The 20,707-nt window shown below is 39.1% G+C and overlaps 1 protein-coding gene across 2 annotated transcripts in view; it reads right to left on the bottom strand.

The window, feature by feature from the left end:
• Positions 1 to 254: 254 nt before the first annotated feature.
• The window catches only part of pi4kb (phosphatidylinositol 4-kinase, catalytic, beta), a 25,608-nt gene continuing 5,155 nt past the window's right edge, over positions 255 to 20,707 (bottom strand). The window contains exons 2-12 of one of the 2 annotated variants that reach the window (XM_017478468.3): positions 18,253 to 19,306; positions 13,849 to 13,893; positions 10,152 to 10,379; positions 9,836 to 10,063; positions 9,630 to 9,739; positions 6,717 to 6,821; positions 6,439 to 6,562; positions 5,386 to 5,651; positions 2,597 to 2,729; positions 2,325 to 2,445; positions 255 to 2,179 (exon numbers count right to left, since the gene is read on the bottom strand). In XM_017478468.3, the coding sequence (XP_017333957.1) occupies positions 1,998 to 2,179; positions 2,325 to 2,445; positions 2,597 to 2,729; positions 5,386 to 5,651; positions 6,439 to 6,562; positions 6,717 to 6,821; positions 9,630 to 9,739; positions 9,836 to 10,063; positions 10,152 to 10,379; positions 13,849 to 13,893; positions 18,253 to 19,287 (2,577 nt within the window). In that variant the 5' untranslated portion in view covers positions 19,288 to 19,306 and the 3' untranslated portion in view covers positions 255 to 1,997. The remainder of the gene's footprint in view (positions 2,180 to 2,324; positions 2,446 to 2,596; positions 2,730 to 5,385; positions 5,652 to 6,438; positions 6,563 to 6,716; positions 6,822 to 9,629; positions 9,740 to 9,835; positions 10,064 to 10,151; positions 10,380 to 13,848; positions 13,894 to 18,252; positions 19,307 to 20,707) is intronic. The other variant, XM_017478476.3, reaches the window with a different exon arrangement.

Raw genomic sequence — 20,707 nt, 5'->3', positions numbered from 1 at the left:
CTTTTAATTAACCGTTACGACTGATGTGAGCAGGATTTCCTGCTACACATTAGATTTTTTTTTTTGGTCATCCTTAATCACAAGCTGCTCATCCTGGAATACACTCAGTCATGTACATTTTAGTGATTTTCCTGTTTCAACATAGGAAGTGCTGCTAATTCTCAGATTAGAGTGTGTTGTGAGCAGAGAAAGCACTCAGATGTGCAGTCGACACTATGAAAGCACTACAGGAGACCACACGAACGCTCATGACATGAAACGGATACATTTAATTTATTATACAAAGTAACATTCACAAGTTAGGGGAGTTCGTTCACATGATCATGAGAAATGGTCCGTCAAACAAGTTAGAAAGGAAGTGAAAACCATAGAAACAAAGAAGTATAAAATGTGAAGACAGATGAATAGACTCCTCTAAATGGCTTAATCAAACAGGTTCAAATAATTCACAAAAAATAGGCTTCCACTAAAAAAAAAAAAAATTAAAACTGGTTCTACAAAAAGGAGGAACTGGTCTTGTTAATGGAACGCTCAAGTCATGTCTCTTTCTTCATTCTTCTTCTTCTAATAATAATTATAATAATAATAATTATAATAATAATAATTATAATGATGATAATGATAATGTCTTTTACATGAATGCATGTAGTGGCATTTAATAACCTGAAATTAAACATTAATAATGTACTGGTTTCTTCCATTTATTTGGAGGTTTTTGTTTTTCTTATCATCTTTTCAATGTACACAAGGGTCAATCTCACCCTGATTAGCGACATCTCATGAATCTCTCCTGTCAAGTAACTTAGCTGCTCAGTGGCCATGTTACCCATTTCAGCACAACTCCCCATCATTCTGATAAGAAAAAAAGAGTCCATGTACATTTCTGAAGTTTAAAATTTATATTATGTACAATTGTACACACAAAGGAATCATCTTTCTGCTAAAAAACTGAAATGAAATAAGAAAAAGAGTCAGCCATCCATGTTGTACATGAGAATGCAAGTAAGCAATTGTAAATAAGCAATAAATAGTGTTTTGACTCTCACTCTGTCATAGCACACTTTAATACTTACAAAGGTTAGAGTCTGACTTTTAGTTAATCTCTTCTCTTTAATTCAAATGTCATTAGATGTTGAGGATCATAACCCACACATGTTTTATAGCATTAGTGGGTTTTTTCCTTTATGAAGCTGAACGTATAATGGCCATCTGGGAACTGACGAGTCGGACAGCAGGTGTGTTTTAAAGGTCAAATAAAGCCAATTAAAAGGCTTTAATGAAACAATTAGTGCCTCTTTGAGAGGCCAATTTTTAAAGAGTCTCTCAACCAGCAGCAACTAGTTAACATTTACATTTGGATTTGAAAGAAGTGTTTGCTTCTTTCAAACTGCAGCTAAAATAACACTGATCAGACAAAACCCACTGATGACTGTGTGCCGTTTACGCCTTTCCCCTCATATTACACAATGTGCATTACTCAACAAGGGACTCTGTGCACTGCCGAGTTGTCTCAGCGGGGATTGCATTGTGTGTAGGCATGAAAGCTGTAGGTTGTTTACTAAAAATAGAAATGATTAGTGATACCCAAACCAAACTCTGCAGGAGAACTTGAGAATATAAGACGGTAAATACACAGCACATTTATGAGACAAAAGCAGTTTGAGTCTGAGCACAGTCAAAGGAGGCACTAGGATAGTAGATAAGAGCAGATTCCAAAAAGATATCCCAGATCCCAGGAGAAACAAGACAATATGAGAAAAGGAATAAGAAACTGAGGGAAGGCTTTGAGGGGAGGGAAAAAAAAAAAAAAGACAAAGCAAAACTTCACAGCTGAGACCTCTTGAGAGGGTATAAAATCCTTGATCAAAAACTCAGTCTTGGTGTAGAAACACGCTAGGATGTTGAAAACAGAAAGGTTGCAAAAGGGCTTGGGAGTGGCCTCTGAAAGTGGTACAGCTTTTTCCCCCCAGTCATAACTGTCCGTTCTCACGCCAAATTCACATGATGCCGTTGGTGAGGTACTGGAAGCCGTCGTATAGCTTGGTGGTGATGGAGCGCATGGAGCCGTCTACCATCTGCTCCACCAACACCTGCAGCTGCTCCTCAGTCAGGCTCATGTGAAATCGCTCCTTCAGGTTACGGATGGTGCTGGAGCCGTGAAAGCAGGGCAGCTGGGAACCTGCAGAGCAATCACAAACACCAAGCGTGAGTTACTAGAGAAGAATTTGGTCATGCTAATCAAAAGAAATAAATGCTACTAAAATGTCCCTTAGGAAAACAAACTCCAGAAGCTCGTATAGCACTGCTTAGGGATAAGACACTACCTTGCTGCATAATCTCCACTATCTGGATGACTTTCTCCATATGCTTGCGTGCAGCGATGAGACCCTGAAGCATGAGCATCTTGTAATAGTTGAACATGTCTCCATCCTGCCCACCCATGACCTAAAAGATAACCACGGTTTACAAATCTGAACAAAAAGCTTGTGTGGTAGTCTTCATACCTTTCAAAATATTTCCTTCCATGCCAGTAATAAATAAATAAATAAATAAATAAACAAACAAATAAATAAATAAATAAATAAAGTGTCCTTACATCTACAAACTCATTGGTCAGTTTGAAGGCAGAAGTTTCAAAGCCGAGGTTTCTCGGAGAGCTTGACAAAATGAAGCCAAAGTCGATGTGAATAATATGACCCTCGGAGTCGAGCAGAATGTTTCCGTTGTGCCTGCAAAGCAGAAGATTATAAAAACACAACCTCCAACAAGCACTGTACATTATAAAGAGACTATTATTAATCATAATAACCCACTTGTACACAAACTGCACAGTATGTGTTTCATTAATAATTGTAATATTTCTCTTGTGTGGTCACAGAAGGCTGAAACATGCACAGTTTCTTTATATAAATCTTTCTCAAAAGCATTGTACGGACGCGACTAGTTTTCTAAACGTAGTCCGAGTTACAAATCTCATCAACCGACATCTGTGATTCCATGTACCGATTCAGACGGGACTAACGTGTTTATTACTGAGGTGGGAGTGTCTGTTTTATACATCTGGCCATTGCAGAAGATCTGCATGCTCTGGATGTGTGCATAAGTACTTTTATATTTCAAAAGTAAAATTTCTTAACTTATTGATTTAATTTAAATGTATTAAAATTAGTTATTTAAAAAAAAACCCAAACAAACAAAAAAAAACTTACTAAAATAAACTTCACATATTTTATAGAACTGGCTGCTTATAACAAACCCGGCGAAATAAAGACGTGATTACTTGTATAATTAAACATTATATAATTGAGTGCAGAAATGAAGATGAGGAATCACCCGACACTGATTTACGTGATTTGGCTCTTCTTGTTGATTGATTTATTTATTTATTTATTTATGCACCAGGTGGTAAAAACATTTACATCCATACTGAACTGCACACAGCAAAACATGTAAATGTGTGTAAGAGCTTCTATGGTAGATCATGTTGGCCAAAACACACAAGGAAAAACGCTGTGGGGAAAAATATCAGCAGACATTCGCATTCGGACGGGATTATATTTCTCAGAGGATCACATGGTTAGCAGCAGGTAATTCGCTCTGGAATTTTTACAGAGGTTGTGTGAGAAAAACACAGACTTGGCAGATTCGGACAGGACTAATATCGGCAAGTACTTCTGTGAAACACAAATTTCTGTGACGTCCCCATGGAAAACTATTCACATCAGAGTAGTGCTGAAGACTTCGTGTCAGTGACTGGTTTGATAAATCGTCCCACTGCCACGCAAACAAAAGTAATAGATAATTATTGAATATTTCACTTTTGCAATCCTAACTCAGCAACTGCGTACATGCAGTGTTTGTGTTCATCAGGCCTCTCAGAATTACTCATAAGAATCATGCTGAAAACATGACAAATTTCTCACACTTTAGAGTACGTCCTGGGACTTACATTAAACATCAGCCATGAGTAGGATCAACATTTAAGAATGAAATTCCACTTGCTTTTTAAGACAGCAACGTGCCATAAATGTACTCTGCCTAGAAATACATTTTATACTTACTTTGTGTTAATATTAGGGTTTAAAAAAAACAAACAAACAAAAAAACAAACCACACCAAAATTTAATGCCAATTCCCATCCACCAGTACCAACCTCGAAGGGTGAAAGCGCTCACGTGCTTCCTCCGAGACACGTGAATTCAGCCAACCACATTTTTTCAAACTGTAGCTCATGCTGAGTCATGGTGCAGTGTAACTCACTCTGAGGAAAGTGCTAACTGCCCCCTGCATGCATGAGCTCAGACACCCATGATTGGCTAATGTCTCTGTGACCGATATAGATATATATGAATATGAGAGAGAGAGAGAGAGAGAGAGAGAGAGAGAGAGAGAGAGAGAGAGAGAGAATACCACCCCTCCCACCCATACAGTATGGCTAATTTAGTGCTCATGGAGTCCCGGTCACGGATGGCTGTGACATCTTCAGGATTTGAACCTATTCATTTTAATATAATTCTTACAAGTTAATAATATTAATGTGCGTGTTAATATTAATAACCGCATACAATTACAAATATATATGTTTTTGTTGTCTAATGAAGATGTTTACAGGAGCGATTACATATTGAAGTAAAAAATAAAGTTCTAAAGAACAAAACTGTCATTCCTAATAATTCTCCTCCTTACATTTCTACGTTTATTTAGACAAAGAAACTAAAAGGGATTTGACCAATATTTGTGTATGTGTGTGTGTGTGTGTGTGTGTGTGTGTGTGTGTGTGTGTGTGTGTGTGAGTGAGAGAGAGAGAGAGAGATTCTTTCTGTTGTTTATACACATTATCTGTAAAAAAAAAAAAAAATTAAATACATTTCTGATTCACATATGCTCATTTATTTTCTTGACACACTTTAGTTTTCTTCATTTTAGGTTCCATCAATTGCTATAATGAACCCTGGATTTTTTTTTTATTATTATTTCCTCGCAAAAAGTAGGGCAATAACTGTAAGTCTTATTATAAAATGATGTACCATACAAGATATGAGGTAATCTCTATCTAAACGGCCGCTAAAACTGATTCATTATCATTTGTGCATTAGAAAGCATGTTTCAGGTGCTGTAATGAACAAGTCTGACTTTTTATTCTCTTGTTTTGATTTGAACTTGTTAAAATATTGCAGAGGCTGCTCACCAGGACACAGAATGTGTTCACTAACGTGCGGTTTTATATTACACGGCTTATTCCACAATGTGATAAAATGACTGCATTGGTCTGCAATAAACTCCTACTCAAATCTCCTACTTTACTTTGACCAAAATATTAAATTTATTTATTTTTACTTTAATTCCTGTCACTCCTAATAATGGAATGGAGAGTGCTTGACTCACCTGTCCTTAACCTGCAGCAGGTAGCAGATGAGACAGTATCCTGCACAACTCTGTACAAAGTTGCGCTGTGCCGTGAGGAAGGCCTCTGTAGTGTAGTTGCCATGTTCCTGCAAGAAGTAGTCGAGCAGTGAGAGCTGACTCTGCTTCTTCACTTGATGAATGGAGACAGCATTGACCACTGGCTCAATCATGCCACTGTCCGAGGAGATGACCAGGATCTTATAGGGCTTAATCCACAGAGGCACACGCTCCTGCTCCCAGATCGCCTATAACCACAGAAATTGGAGATGATGATTAACAAATAAACAAGTTTATCAGCCTTGAGGTGTAAATGACAAAATATAAATCTATTTAATGTCAACTAAAGCCTAATTCACTCTACACGGTTTGAAGCCCGACTTGCAAGTCACAGAGCTCGCCGACAAAAACCCTTTGATCGGAAGCAAATTGGCCAGCAATTGGCGCTTGCCGATCGGTATGTGTGAAGTACTCAACAACACATCGCTGAGAGAGCAAGGCATGGGGTAAGGTCACCATGAGGAAGGGAAACTGCAAAACCTATGGAAGAATCATAAAGGGGAGAAGCAATACAACATTTTAACACAATCCCTGCTGCCCTTTCTTTGTCTTTTCTTCAGCACAAAGCATCATGCAAACAGCTCGCACTGCTCGTTTCTCTCCTACGTCCATCTTCAAATAAACAACTTCTGTTTCAGCGTGGTTTTCGCATCATATGTCCATGCCACTTCTTGCGTGTGTTTTCGTGACAAAACATGTCTCTATCCAACACCAGACAGAGTCGTCGGGTGACAGTGTCATTGTCAGATCATGTAGTGTGTGAGACCCCCTGTCACCGAGCAATCACGAAGTGTGAACACCACAACGACTTCACAACTCCCGATTACAAGACAGCAAGTCGTGTAATGTGAACTTGGCTTAATTGTACTAACATACTAATAAAGCTGCAAAGATCATATTCTGAAAAACACTGAAAATCATAGCTGAATGTCCTTAAAATAAATAAATAAATAAATAAAAAAGCAGGATAAAAACCTGTAGTTGCTTCAACACTTGGAAGGCAAGGAGCTCCTGTCTTAGATCATCACCACATTTCACTATGACTGAGAGGAGACGCCAGTTAGGCAGATGCCCGTATGGAGAGCCCTCCCGGATTCGTCTGTTTAACAGTAGGAGAGAGAAAAAAAAAAAAAAAAAAAAAAAAAGATCAACAAGTCATTTCAAATAATTGGTGTAATAAAAAATAAAAACAATAAAAAGTGAAAAGAAAAAAACAAAAACAAACACAGTGTAAAGTGATTTTCTCTACTTACCTAACCTTCTCCTGCCAGGGCTCTTTTAAGGCCACTGCTGAGGGATCCTCTGGATCCTTCTTAAATGTGGTTGGTGTATGGGCAAGCTGCTCAGAGAGGCGTCGCCTATATAAATGCACATATACCCAAATTAGGAGACAGACAATGACCCAAATTTAAAATCTTACTCACAAACCAATTAACCCGTTTACCCAGTCCAAAACAATGTACTAGCTATTTGGTTTGGTTTAATCACATTGCATGTAATTAACCCTTAAATGCATACACGTTTCGCCAATCATTATTACATAATTGGGTCGTTAGCGACCCAGAGTTAATCTCAATGCGGCTGGATCTCTCAACTGCCCCAATAGTATAAAACGGTCCTAATATAAAAATTACAAAATAATAAGCATATACAGCATATTTCTTTATATTTTGAAATTTTATTTGTCATTAAACAAATGCAAAAAAAAAAAAAAAAAAAAAAAAAAAAAAAAAAAAAAAATACACCGTTAAAATTACGCACTTTTAATTCATGCGCTAAAATACTGAAAGTATTTTAGCATTTTTATTTAATCGTTTCAGTCACCATAACAAAATTTAATATTTTCATAAATCATTTTCATGGCTAAAAACAATACTATCAAGTAATAATATATGATGTGGCAAATGTGGCACCTTCTGCGCTTCACCCCAGTAAATTCAGCATCTGGCTCAGACTCGGGATCCGGATCATTGGATATGTTACTCTCAATAGGTTACTACCGTGCTCATAATCATCAGTATCAATAGTTTGTTCGCTGACAGTTTCATCATCAGATCCACCATCAAATGACACTATTTTATTAGAAACTTGTTCTGCAGTAAATCGCTAAGCCATGTCAAGTTCTGTAACGTTTCTTTTATGTCTGGGGTCATTATGATTGACGCATTACATCGTCATTGTTTACCAAACATTCCCACCTTGAGGAATAAAAGTGAACTGCACTTATTGAGCTGTGAGAAATTCAATATTGCTGTGCAGAAAAATACACTTACACTATTACATATCTCAGGCCAGTAGCAACCCTATAAACTTTTCACAAATAATCAATTATAAAACAGATTTTATTTGACAATTTATATTATATATATATATATATATATATATATATATATATATATATATATATATATATATATATATATATATATATATATAGTGAAATTGTTGATGGATTGAGGAATACTAAGAAGGTGGAGGTGTAATGTGAAAAAATTAACGGGGCGGAGAGTACTGGATGACGTCCTGGGTCACTAACAACCCGAGGTACGTGTTTAAGGGTTAAACAAAATGAAATCAGAAAGATAAGCAAACTCTCTATAGGTGCACGGCAAAATGATGAAATCACCCTGAGCACGGAGAACACAGAACTGGCACTAAATAAAAGATTTGCTGATTAGTTAAATAACTCATTTAAAACATTTTTGTGCATCACATCCAGCATTCATTTTCTCTTTTTTGTTGATTACAGAAAAAAAGTACACATTTCTACAGCACTACAGCTCTGTCCTGTGGCTCCATTTGATCCTAGCAGCTCAGTTTATCAGCTTGAACGATCTACAGTGACTGTCGCCAATGACCCATAATAAAGGTTCAAATCGCTTTCTCGGTGTAATCAAATGGTAGCTACAGTTCACTTGGAAGCGTTTTGGAACGGTTTGGTCCGCACCCGATTTTTCTCACCTGCCCAAATGGACCGCACCTGAAGGGTAAACACCACGGGTCTCATTTATCAAAGCGTGTGTAAAACAAGTAGTACATTTGTACACAACACCCACCCATATCATGTGCACACAAGACAAGGAGTTTTTACTACACGTGGAAAAGTAGTTGTAAGCAATGGCCATTGATAAATCCCAACATTCTAAATGGATGTCCCGTGCACTGCCACACTCATTTGCATAAAGAAACGCCCTCAAATCACCATATATGGTAAACAACTTCCCTGTAAAAACACAGCAGCCTCCTCGCGGTGTGGTTTGAGTCAGAACATGGCAAAAGGTCGAAGAAAATGAACTTCACCGATAAAGATGTAAACATACTGTCACATAAAGTAAAGCAAAAATGGTTTACTTGGCACTTTTACAAGTATTTTGTCTAATAAATAAAGAAATAAATGCAAATAAGTATGTGCGTGCATTAAATTCCCCAGGTACTTTTACAAACTCCATGATGGCATGAATATTTGCCATTTTAATGCCCTTTTCTGCTGCTGATTTAGGAAATGTAATGAATTACAGTGCGACAGATATGAATGAAGGTAAGACATTATTCAACTGGTAGTTGGTTGGGAAATGCCAGTACCATCTCCAATTTTCTCTTTGAAACGTACTCGTGGCTAAAAGCACTAGGATACACATAAACTAAAACCACACTGTTCAAACAGAATCAACCAACGATCGACTCCTCACTCTCAGCGTGGCGTTTCCAGTGGTGCTGAAAACACATTCCCTCCACAAAGCTGCATGACCCAAATCTTCAAACAAGGCATAATCCCAATTGATTTTTTAAATGTTCCTTTCATATGATTTTAGTTCACATCCCATCTGTTTAACCTGTCTGCATCTTGTGGGCACTGGATTAGTAACTGCTTTCTCAATTATGCTGATATAATAGAAAGTACATGGTATAGAAGCTCTGCATACTCAGTTTACCTGCTATTACACTTTTCTACCACAAGGGGTTCTTGCAGAACAATGGTCAGGAGTGTGCAGAAATATACGCATGTACTAACTCAGTGCATATAAAAACGTGCACACATGGTCTATACACAAAACTATGCACACAGACGGTTGATAAATGAGGCCCCGGGTATTGATTCAAACGCTGCATACGTGAAAAGATCCATAGATGTTATTGCAAGTCTAACTAAATGTATCGAGGTGTACCTGATATCTCCAGCAGCAATAAAAATCGGCTCTTTGCTTTCCTGGCTGGTGATGCTATCGACGGAGAACTGGGAGATGTTGTCACAGCTGTTAGTGTGGATCTCAGGCAGCTAAAGAGGAACGAGGGATAGATTCATTTACAGAAGGACAAAAGAAACTATTTGTTGATAAAAAAAAAAAAAATCAGAGCAGCTGTGTCATTGTACCTCAACCTGGAGCTCTCCAATATCATCCACAGACCAGGCCTCATCATCGTTGTCATAGTTGGGAACGGTAGAGAAGCTGCTGGCACGCTGCTCGGCTGTGATACCGCAGTCTGGGAGATTCTCCACGGACCGTGTGCTGCGGATTCGTGTTTCTGGAATCCTCACCGGTACACTGGACGTCTCAAAGTTCTCACACTCCAGAACTTCAACGTAGATTAGGTAGGGTGCCTGAAAACGGCGGAAAATTAAAAATTAAAAACGGCTACATTTTTAGCACTCGTGTAGATTACTTGAACTATTTTTAAGTAATGGTCACCTTGTCTTTTGAGTTGAGTACGACAGCCTGTGTGTGAGGAACTCGCACCACGTGGTGGTCGAACGCCGCAGTGGGCAGCCACACACGTGCTGGCAGTTTGTGGTTAAGCAGTGAGAGCTCAGAGATGAGTCTCTGTGTCTTCTGCTCCTTGGTGGGCAGAGTGGCCAGTCTTTTCCCAATGCCCATCAGAGACTTAATGAACTCACGCTGAGGAGTCAGACGTACAGGCTGACAAGAGGACAGCAGAACGCCAAAAACATGTCAGGAAAGAGGAGAGAGCAAACAGAAAGACTGAAATTTGAGCACACACATTTCACAAATACACCATCAGACCAAGTTCTACAAGCAGCGACAGTTACTGGTAACAGTGACAACTGAGACTGCAATTACTACAAAACAAAAATGTGTAGAAGGCCAAACTGTACATGCATGAAATGATCATTGTGAAATCAAAGCAAAGTATGAAGGCATAAACAAATGAAGGGGGAAAAAAAACAGGCACAAGAGTGCTTTTTAGCAACAGCTGACCAAAGGGTGGTACAAGTGTGACATGAACTAACAACCTGAATGAGAGCATTACTGAGACGAAGAATGAGCCATTCCACAGCGGCATGTGTGGAGAAAGACTCGTCAAACTCCTCCATATGTGTTATCTACAATTACTTACTTACTATGGAGACATGGTATAAATTTGAGTACCATGTGCAAGAGGCTGTACCTAACCACAAATCATTTGCCTAGAGGGTGAAATCACTTTTTAACAAACGCTTAAACAAATAAAGGCAGGTGCGTCCCACTTAACCAAGTTATAAAGAACAATAGTGTGTTGATGATTGCATGGTGATTCATTTACCATAATAACAGACAATATCTCACAGTAATAGCTTTATAGAAGTAATTTGCTGTTTGAATAACAAGAGAAGCAGAGGTATTTACCTAGAGAACCCCACAAACAACTCATTAAATGTAGGCAGATCTATTCAAAGAAGCATTCTATGCAAAATCCATAAGGAAATAAATGCCAAGTTACCAGATACAGAGGATCACCCAAAAAAACAAAACGAAACAAAAAAACAAACAAACAGTTGAGATAAAGAAAAAGAAAGACTCTGTTTCAGACCCAGCACTTTAGGAAGACATTATTCCCACAGTTATGGGTTTGGCATTGGACTGTATTATGACTATTTCCAGCTGAAGTGCCTGAGGAAAGCAAACTGACTTTATGGTTACGGGAGCAAACATTCAATTATGGACTTCGTCTAGACTAAAGGCCTGTGCACACCAAACACACGCACCAAGAAAAAGGTCATGACGTGATTTTAATAAAAATATTTCTATAAATGCCTGCACATCTAGGGTGACACTGATGCATCTGGTTTTTGTCTGTGCTGACTTCATGTTGGTGAAACCCGAGAAAAGACTTCGTATTCGCATGACAGACTGGTCATGATATTAACCAGACAACACAGATGATACATGATGACTTGTGGCAGAGCTCAAAGAGTGGAATGCCAAATAGTGACTACAAAAATGCGTATTGACAGGTTGTGAGGTTTTATGGATTTACATTTAAGCTCCTATTAATTCTATTTAATTTATTTACAAGCATACAGCCAAACACTGCTCAGCGTTCATCGTCTCCTGGATCTCATTTATGCGATTTTTTAGGGTCGGTGCTAAAATAATCAGTAGGTTTTTGAACCTGCCGTCCGAGCTCCGGTATGAGCAGACGCTGCCGCCTTGTTTAGGATTGGATGAACCCAGAACTGCCATCTTTCCTTTTTCAAGTGCTTCGTTTAGGATAAGGATAAACTTCACAGCAGCTGACAGATGGATAGTGGAGGTCGACCGATAACTGATAACTAAGTCGGGCGGTACCTGTCGATAAACGATTAAAATCAACCAATAGTTTTTAAAACAAATATTGACTGAAAACATAACACTCAAAGTAAAAAAACTGATGAACTTTACTACTAAATTAAACAGACTGACTGAACCATGAAAATGGACTGTACTTTTTAAAATGAAATAAATATATAAAAATTCATACATCTTAACAAATAATAAATATTTAAGTAGTTAAAAGGATATACATCTAAACTGATCCAAATAAATAAAAATAGATATACAAAATCAAAAAAATAAAAAATAAAAAATCAAAAAAATAAAAAAAAAATTAGGGATGCACCGAAATTTTGGCCGCCGAAAATTTTTGGCTGAAAATGATTTTTTCGGGGTTTTGGCTGAAAGAGGAAAAAAAATATATGAGCTGAAAATATGTCACCCCGCCGCTCCCCTTAGTGCTCAGATTTCACTCGCGATCTAGCCGACGGTTATCACGGTGCTAAGGGCGATCATGTCAGTGGTTTGGAAATACTTCAAAATTTCTGATAAGGACATCAAATTTGCCATCTGCAGTGTTTGTTCAGCAGAAATTCTGTGTGAAAACATGACGTCCCATTCAATCTGCAGTGTACAGCAAAACAATAACAACAACAACAGAATAGTGGCCCTCTGCCATTCTGTGTCCTGCCTGTTGTTTTCATTAAAATTTTGTATTTGCAAGATGCTTGCTTAGAGCTGCTAAGTTCATTACTTGACTGCTGTTTTGCATATAGAATAGTTACAGAATAGCATACAGAATAGTTAAGGTTACACTATTCGAATAATTGGATAAAAAAAAAATCCTGAATGAAGAATAATATTTAATATTGTTTTTGTGTGTTAATTTCAATAAAAGTGTGATAACTTTATTGGTTTATAGTTTTTCAATTCAGATTCATTAAATTCATGAAATGAATTAAAAAGTCTAATATTATAATTATACAAAAAAAAAATTTTTTTTAAATTGTTTAAAAAAAAAAAAAAAAAAATTCTTCGTTTTCGGCCAAGTGCATCCTGAATTTTCGGTTTCAGCCCAAAATTTCCCTTTTTGTGCATCACTAAAAAAAATTCAAATAAAAAATAATAAAAATAAATAAAATAAAAATGCAGCTCAAATAACACAACAAAAGTGGTCAGTAATAGTTTTTTTTTTTTTTTGCCTCTAGAGACCGCTCTCCTACCGTATAATAACCGCGGACCCTTCTCATCCGCAATGGATGCAACCGGAAAAAAAAAACTATCAGTGTGGATTTCGCAGATAACCGACAGTTCCAGCAATTGGTTATCAGTGCTGAATAATTGGCAAAGCTGATCAATCGGTTGACCTCTATTAGATAGATAATTAAATAATGTAATAAACTAATAATTTTTCACTTTTGTAAAATGTACTTGCCCCGTGTTCGGTGTGAAAAGGCCTTAATGCTCCTTAAATGATATTTGTTCAATAATCAGCAAACTTGGCCTTTTATAGAGGACAAACTTTCACCAGAAAAGAGAAACCCTTCTTTAACTGTCCCATTACTTAAAACAATGGGTCACATAACAGGGGAAAAAAAAAAAGACAAAAGCTGCATTTACAAGCATGTCAACTCATAGCCATAATCACAAGTCTCACTGGACAAATGTCCTGCTTGTACAAAAATACAACAAAATAAATTGTCTTAATAATACAATGATCTCAGGATGGCATGCTTGCAAATTTTAAAAAGGCACACATGAAGGAATCTGGGAGTCCAACCCCAACTGCAAACAGAAAACAACCATCATCCCACAATGTACAGATAAAGATGCTATTAGACAGTGGTTGACTTACGGTACCAGCCTCTAACTCAAGACTGTCGGAGCTGGAGCTCATGTCCTGGGAAAAGGAGGAGGGGTTACGGTTCAAGAGCGGGGGAGTGGTGGAGGGGGTAAGAGCAAGACAAAACAAAACAAAAAAAAACAAACAAAACAAAGCTCACAGTTATGTTTAAAGATACAACATGATGGATATGTCCATGGCCCAACAAGTCTGAAAGCGTCTGGGCCACACGTTTCTGTTTTTTCAGCCAGTGCTTAGGATAAATGAACACAGCACCCATATCTTAACCTCTCTTTCTGTCTGCCACTGAACAGATGTGCTCCCACAGCTGCAGTTCATTTACAAAGGCATACCATTAAAATAAAAACAAAACATCTGCCTTTTTTTTTCTTGAATGAACAGCAGAATTTCAAAGCTAACTCACTGCACTACCAATTACATGGAAATGCAACCCAAGAGAAAAACCTACTTTTTAAAACAAAAAATTATTTGCAGCCACCACAAAAAAACAAAAAACAGTTTCAGCAGACTGCTCTGTAGGTCACGTTCTGCGCCAACACAGTTGAATCACCACTGCTTCCTTTTGAATAAGACTGAAGTGTAATAAAATTGTAACGCTTTTGAAAAAATAAGTTTCGACTAATAAAACAAGAGAAAAGCTCACGACAAACAAAATTCCCTCTAGTTAAAGGCAATCTGACTTTCCAGACATATGATAAGGGTTTTTTTTATTTACATTAGCCTCTCATTCATCACTATTCTCTTATCATACCAAATAGTCATTTTACACAGTGGACTAAGGTATAACACTTTGAAATGATAAATAGTACTAATAGTTATGAAAGTCTCTGTACATTGTGGGAAAATGACTTTTTAAGTGTTTTAATGTTGCCATGACACTTATTGCAATAACCAGAATCCTTATCACTTCTCAGCCAATCAGGAAAGTGGAGAACTAATCGATCAGCCCGGACTTTATGAAATTGTGCATTGAAAATGAGAATGGAAAAAAACAAACAGAACAAAAACAAACAAACCCTGAAGTGGAAAGAACAAAGCTGACACATTACTAAAGGTCCAGGATATATTATCCTAAGAACACACAAACTGATCATCTGATCCTTCACATGATACTGGCCGTGAGCTGTCCAACACAGGATGGAAAAAATGCTGAGACCCAAATGAGCACAAAATTACAGAGAAGGCTTTTTTTGCCGAGTGTTGCTTTCAGCTTGTTTACAAAAAAGCATGGGTCTCATTGCTTAGGCTGCGGCTGTGATCCATCAGAGACAAAGAGACGAGTCCAAACTCCTCTAGATTAGACGGTAATCTCTGCTCATGGAGCCGCCATCAGCCTGGACATTTGTGGTCGACATGCTGCCACAGCCGTGCTGTGTTTGTCTCTTCTGATAATGCTCCTACATGAGATCTCTCGCTCATCCTGCACCCAACGCCTGGCTCACTGACTTCTGACTTAGATTAGGGCTTGAACTTTCTGAATAGCAGACTATTTAGCCAATCATAAGCAAGCTTACAGCAAAGGCAGGTGGAGCCAGAGTGTGTTTGGTAAAGCAAAACCGTGACAGTGGCTGTTGCTGCTCCGAAACAAACCAGGATCAAACTGCAGTGCAAATGAAAATATCTTGTGGCAGAGAAGTGAATCTGGTCATTATGTAAGGAATAACACACAACAGACCGTGCGGTCATACGAAGGTAACGCACGTCAGGGGCGTGTGATCTGGCAGGTGCACAAGCGCCACCCATGAAGTGCATTATTTTCATACAACAGCACGGTCCGTCATGTTTTATTCTACTTATACAACAGTGATTTGGTAGAAAACTAATTATTACAATGTTTAATGATGTAATAAACGGCACATCATGCATATTAACAGTTAGTAGTAAGATTTAATACTGTGGAACATCTGAGACAAGTTGGTTCATGTTCTCACCTATGTTACAGCTGCAATGAGCACTCTCTCTCTCTCTCAAAACATAGCCTGCCATTTTACTAGGAAACTGGAAGCGTAGACTTTCCTGAGCTGGGGAACTTACAACTGAGACTCCTTCCGTAAACGTTTAATAAATGTCTCATCAAAAATGATAGGTTTTACTTTGTTAAACAACACTACTTTTTAAAGCTGTTTATTATTCATGTTTGATTATGTGGAGCATCTGCTGTACAGGTCCCTATGTATGAACTGTTACTACAGAAACTACGGTGTCTTACATACAGTAAGAACGCGTTAATATTAACTTATTGTTCGTGTTATTGCCAGAACTACTTTGAGCTGTTCTTTTATAAGAAATTTATACACACCTTATGACCAACCAGATTCAAGAATACGACCGTGCGGCGGTTCACCAACATCACGCTCTACCTGAAAGCCTGAAATTTTCTGAATCACTTCAGTGGCACAAAGCAATGCTTGAGCTCTATTAAATTGTATATAACTATTCCTTACACTAAAATCGTAACTAAATTTTACCTGCACAGGGTATCACCAAAGGCCTGTACCATGAATGGTTTAGTGACTAGCCAGGCAAGTTTCAGTTAAGTTTGTGTCAACCCTGGGTTTTAGGTACCAAGAAAGTGGTTCAGATTTTACTATGGCTCCACGACTAACCTCCGGGGCAGGTTATGTTCTGAGTAAGAGAACTCAAACCCAACGTGGACCAATCAGCTGTGAGCAAAGTGACATACAGTATAAGTGACGCAACTAATTCAATATCTCAGAGCAAACTGTAAGACGAGCACTTCGCATAGAAAGAGTTTTTAGGGATAGACAAAATCCCCAGGCTTGCTCTGATGCTTACTTGCATGAAAGATATCGATTTTCCACGGATAGAATCTCATCTCGGATCTCTTCTGGAGCCACACATTAAAAAGCTGACAGGCCGAAGCCACGCTCTCACTGTAGTGCAAACTGCATGTATTGCTTTGCGCTTCATTGCGAGTGGTACATATGTACATGCAGTGGCATTATTCCTGTCTTAATATATTTACAAATTGATATATATATTTTAAAAAATATTTAATTAAATCAATTTACATTTATATTACATGAAATGACATAAATATGTTGGGGTTATTAGTTTTCAATCCAATTATTCTCACTGTCAGCCTATAAAAGTAATCAGCAATGATCCGGCAGTAATGTTCTCAAGTTTTGGCAGTCACAACGGTGTCGCTTTTTGCAGCTAATGTAGGTTTAAAATTCTCATATTTCCACATCATAATTTCTTGCTTTTCAACTGAAAGTATGTTGCTTTTTTCCATGTTGAACAATATTGGCTGTTCGGTGCTGACGTCACGCTTTTATGTGCATGAGCTCGTGGACTAATCAAAGTTTAAGGATCAAAGCCTAAGTTGACAGTTCATAACCATGACCATGACCATAACCATCGTATCAATGAAGCCTGATCGGATTGGTTTGGTCAACTCGAAACTAATCCCGTACTCCGGAGTTTGTTCAACTACCTTCATAGTACAGACCCCTGGACTGATGATTAGTATACACTAAAGCCTGACGTTCTGCTAGTTTTTCCTGCATTCGCTATCAAAATACTAGATTAAACAAGGATCCGATTTTCACAATGCCTCAAGCTGTGGATAATTTTGTTGTTATCTCTGCAATACATGTCCATTCGTGGGGCTCTAAATCTCCACAGGCTCAAAGCACAAACCTCCGTAACACTTTCCTAGTCCTCATCCAAATCACCACAGCTGCGATCACGTGCGAGTAGTGAAATCAGTGTTGCTATGGCAACACAAACAGGCAAGTAAAAGAATAGAGCACCTTAACGTGAAAGGAAAAAGATCATGATTATGCCCACTGATTATGATGATTATAAAATGGCTGTGGGAGGCCACAAGATGTATTACAGAAAGAAAAGAAAATCAGCCATGTTAGTTTCAATTCTCAATTCTGAATTCTATTAGAATAAAGCACAGAGGACAATGATTATGAGAATAGTGTGAATACGCCTATTTCAGGGATCTTCTAGTGTAACGCCAAACACTTTGCATTTTTTTCTTAGATACATGACGTGATCTAGGCGATTGTCTCCATATCCCAAAAAGCAATTCTTAATATAAATAAGCGACTATTTGAACATCAATGTTAGAAAAAAGACTAACAATAATAATAATAAAATAATTTAAATAATTAAAAAACTGAGAGGAGTGTGTCACATATTGACCTCTACATCTGAGGATGCCAGGCTATTAATAAAGCAGTGACATTTTTAAGCGGTTTTCAATTAGTGTGTGTCTGATTCCTTCATTTGGATAGCCACACACTCATTAAAACTGATGCTGTGAGCAGCCACCCACCCACACAATTATAATTCTTCTTTGAACACGAAGTTATTTCATGCAGCAGTGTCACCCACTCGCGGATTCAGACTGCTCACCTCATCCTGACTGCATTCCACTTTTGGGTTGCTGGCTGTCCTTTTCAGGTTGCTGCTGAGGCTGATGCTGGCAGTGGCATCTGATTTGGAGCGCTGATGAGTACGCTTCGAGGGCGAGAGGCCGTGCTCACTTGCGTTTGGGCCAAGGATGTGGTTCTGCTGCTGCTGCTGGTGGTGGAGTCGAGCCCGCTGACTGGTCGGCTTCAGCTCGTCAGACAGGATAAGTCTGCGCAGCTTGGTGCCGCGCGAGTGCCTCTGCGTGGAAATGTGCATATCAGAGGAATACGCGCCGAGCAGCCACGCACACTGCAGCGAGAAGCCGATGCTCTGGCGGCAGCGGTGCACCACATATGGCTTAATGGCGTCACCCACGTCCTCGTCCATGTGGATGTACATGTTGAGCAGCTGGGGCAGGTAGAAGTCCACATCTTCGTCTCGGAAACTGAAGAGCCGATTGCCGATGTAGGCCTGCACACCGGGCTCTTTCGAATTGTACAGGTATGAGATGGCCATGGAAATATCGAACAGCTTGGACTCGAACAGGCGCAGAAGCCAGGACTGCTTGGACGAGTTGTTCTTGTGGCGCCGTCGCGCGCTCTTCACTGTGGCTGCTGATGGCACCTCCTCCTCCTCTGTGATCTTCGGAGGCTTACCTGACCCTGTACCATCCCCATTTAAGGGCTCGGTGTGTTCAGTTCCATTCACCAAGTGAGGCTCAGCAGTGGGCAGATCTGTCTCTCCATCAGTTTTGAGGAGCTTCACCTTTTGCAGCACCTCCTGGCAGGCTTTCTTGGCTACTTCTGTATCAATAACCAGACTAAGTTCGCCCACACCCTCGGATATGACATCCAGCGGAGGGCTAGAAGCGGGCAGGCCTTCGCTGGCACTAGGGCTGGAGCTGGTCAGGGGCCGTGGGCCAGAGGATGGAGAAGAGGGCAGAGATAGAGACGAGGTAGTGGAGGTGGACGAGGCTGACGGACTCTTCTGTAGTGCCTCCAGATGGGAAGGAGAAAGCTCCAGCTCTGTGTCACCCATGGCCAGATAAGGTGAGGCCCTATATGGGGGGAGAAGAGAGAGAGAGAGAGAAAATGAGAAAACAACACCAGGTCACTATAGCTTGGTTTAGCTTAATCCTAAAATGTTAATAAAATTATTGTATAAACTGTATATCTGCTACATCTATCAAAAATAATCAACTGCAACTAATTTGACATTCTGCTCCTAGTCACATACACAGCACTCGAATCATATTACACATATTCCCCGTCAGTTACAATGAGTTCCTGCGTCATCCGGAGTAAAGTACAAACCTGTCTATTCCTCCCTACACTTAACACTCTGCACAGTCCCGTCCTTCTTATGCTACTGTTACACCCACAGCTCACCGGATGAGGTCTCCCAGTATGGCTCTACTGGTGGGCCCTAAAGGTAGCTACATACTTCACATAAGTGTATTCAAAAAGAAGTAGGATTTATTTATTTCTTGTTCTTTTAATGCCATGCCAGCATCGGCAGCTATTTTCATGGCCTTATCAAGGTGGGTAAAGCAGGTCACTCCAGTAATTCTTACAGCATTACAACAATAAAATCTTACACCATTTCAGCAGTGTCAACAACAGCATCTATATGAGGCCCTTCACTTTAATACTCAATAAAAACCCTTTTTCTTGCTGAGACATTTTGGAAGACTTCTAAATATGTATTTTCTGAGTAAAAGTGTTTGTCTAGTATTATTAAGAGCAGGACAGTCCATTAGTATATGTTTAACAGTCTTTCTTGTTTTACAGGAATCACATGTTGGAGGTTCTTCACCGTTCTGTAAGAAAGCATGTGTAAGTCTTGAGTGTCCAATACGGCATCTTGTGTATATGGTCTGATCGTGTCTGTATTCAGAGGGGAAAATTAAGGAATTGTCTTTCGTTTATAACAGGTTTCAAAAATGAAGTAGGGATGGGGGACAATATACTGTAAAAACAGCACCGTCTTTCGGATGAGACATTAAACCGAGGTCCTAACTCTCTGTAGTCATTAAAGATCACTTATTGGACACTTAAAGGACACACTGTAAAAGAGTAGGGGTATAACCCCGGTGTCCTGGGGAAATTCCCCCATTGGCCCTTCTCTATCATGGTCTTCTAATAATCTCCATCCCCGAATTGGCTACATCACTCTCTCTTCTCCATTAATATCTGGTGTGGTTCTCGCGCACTCGCTAGCTGCCCCCCCCATTACTACATAAAGCACTTTGAGTGTCTAGAAAAGCGCTATATAAATGTAACTAACTAACTAACAAAGTAGGACACTGCAGCACTCGGGGCTCAAAATAGGTATAAGGGAGCTGTGAGCCGAACCAGCATCATGGCATTAAAAGAAAATCTCTTATGGACCAATCGCAGACCCTGTTCAGACCTGGTATTAACATCTGTCTCTGGTAATCACACACAGACTGCACTAA

Source organism: Ictalurus punctatus, chromosome 1 (genome assembly GCF_001660625.3).
Source record: "Ictalurus punctatus breed USDA103 chromosome 1, Coco_2.0, whole genome shotgun sequence".
Classification (NCBI taxonomy): domain Eukaryota; kingdom Metazoa; phylum Chordata; class Actinopteri; order Siluriformes; family Ictaluridae; genus Ictalurus; species Ictalurus punctatus.
The sequence above is the reverse complement of the archived record's forward strand: the minus strand, read 5'-3'. Positions and strand labels throughout refer to the sequence as shown.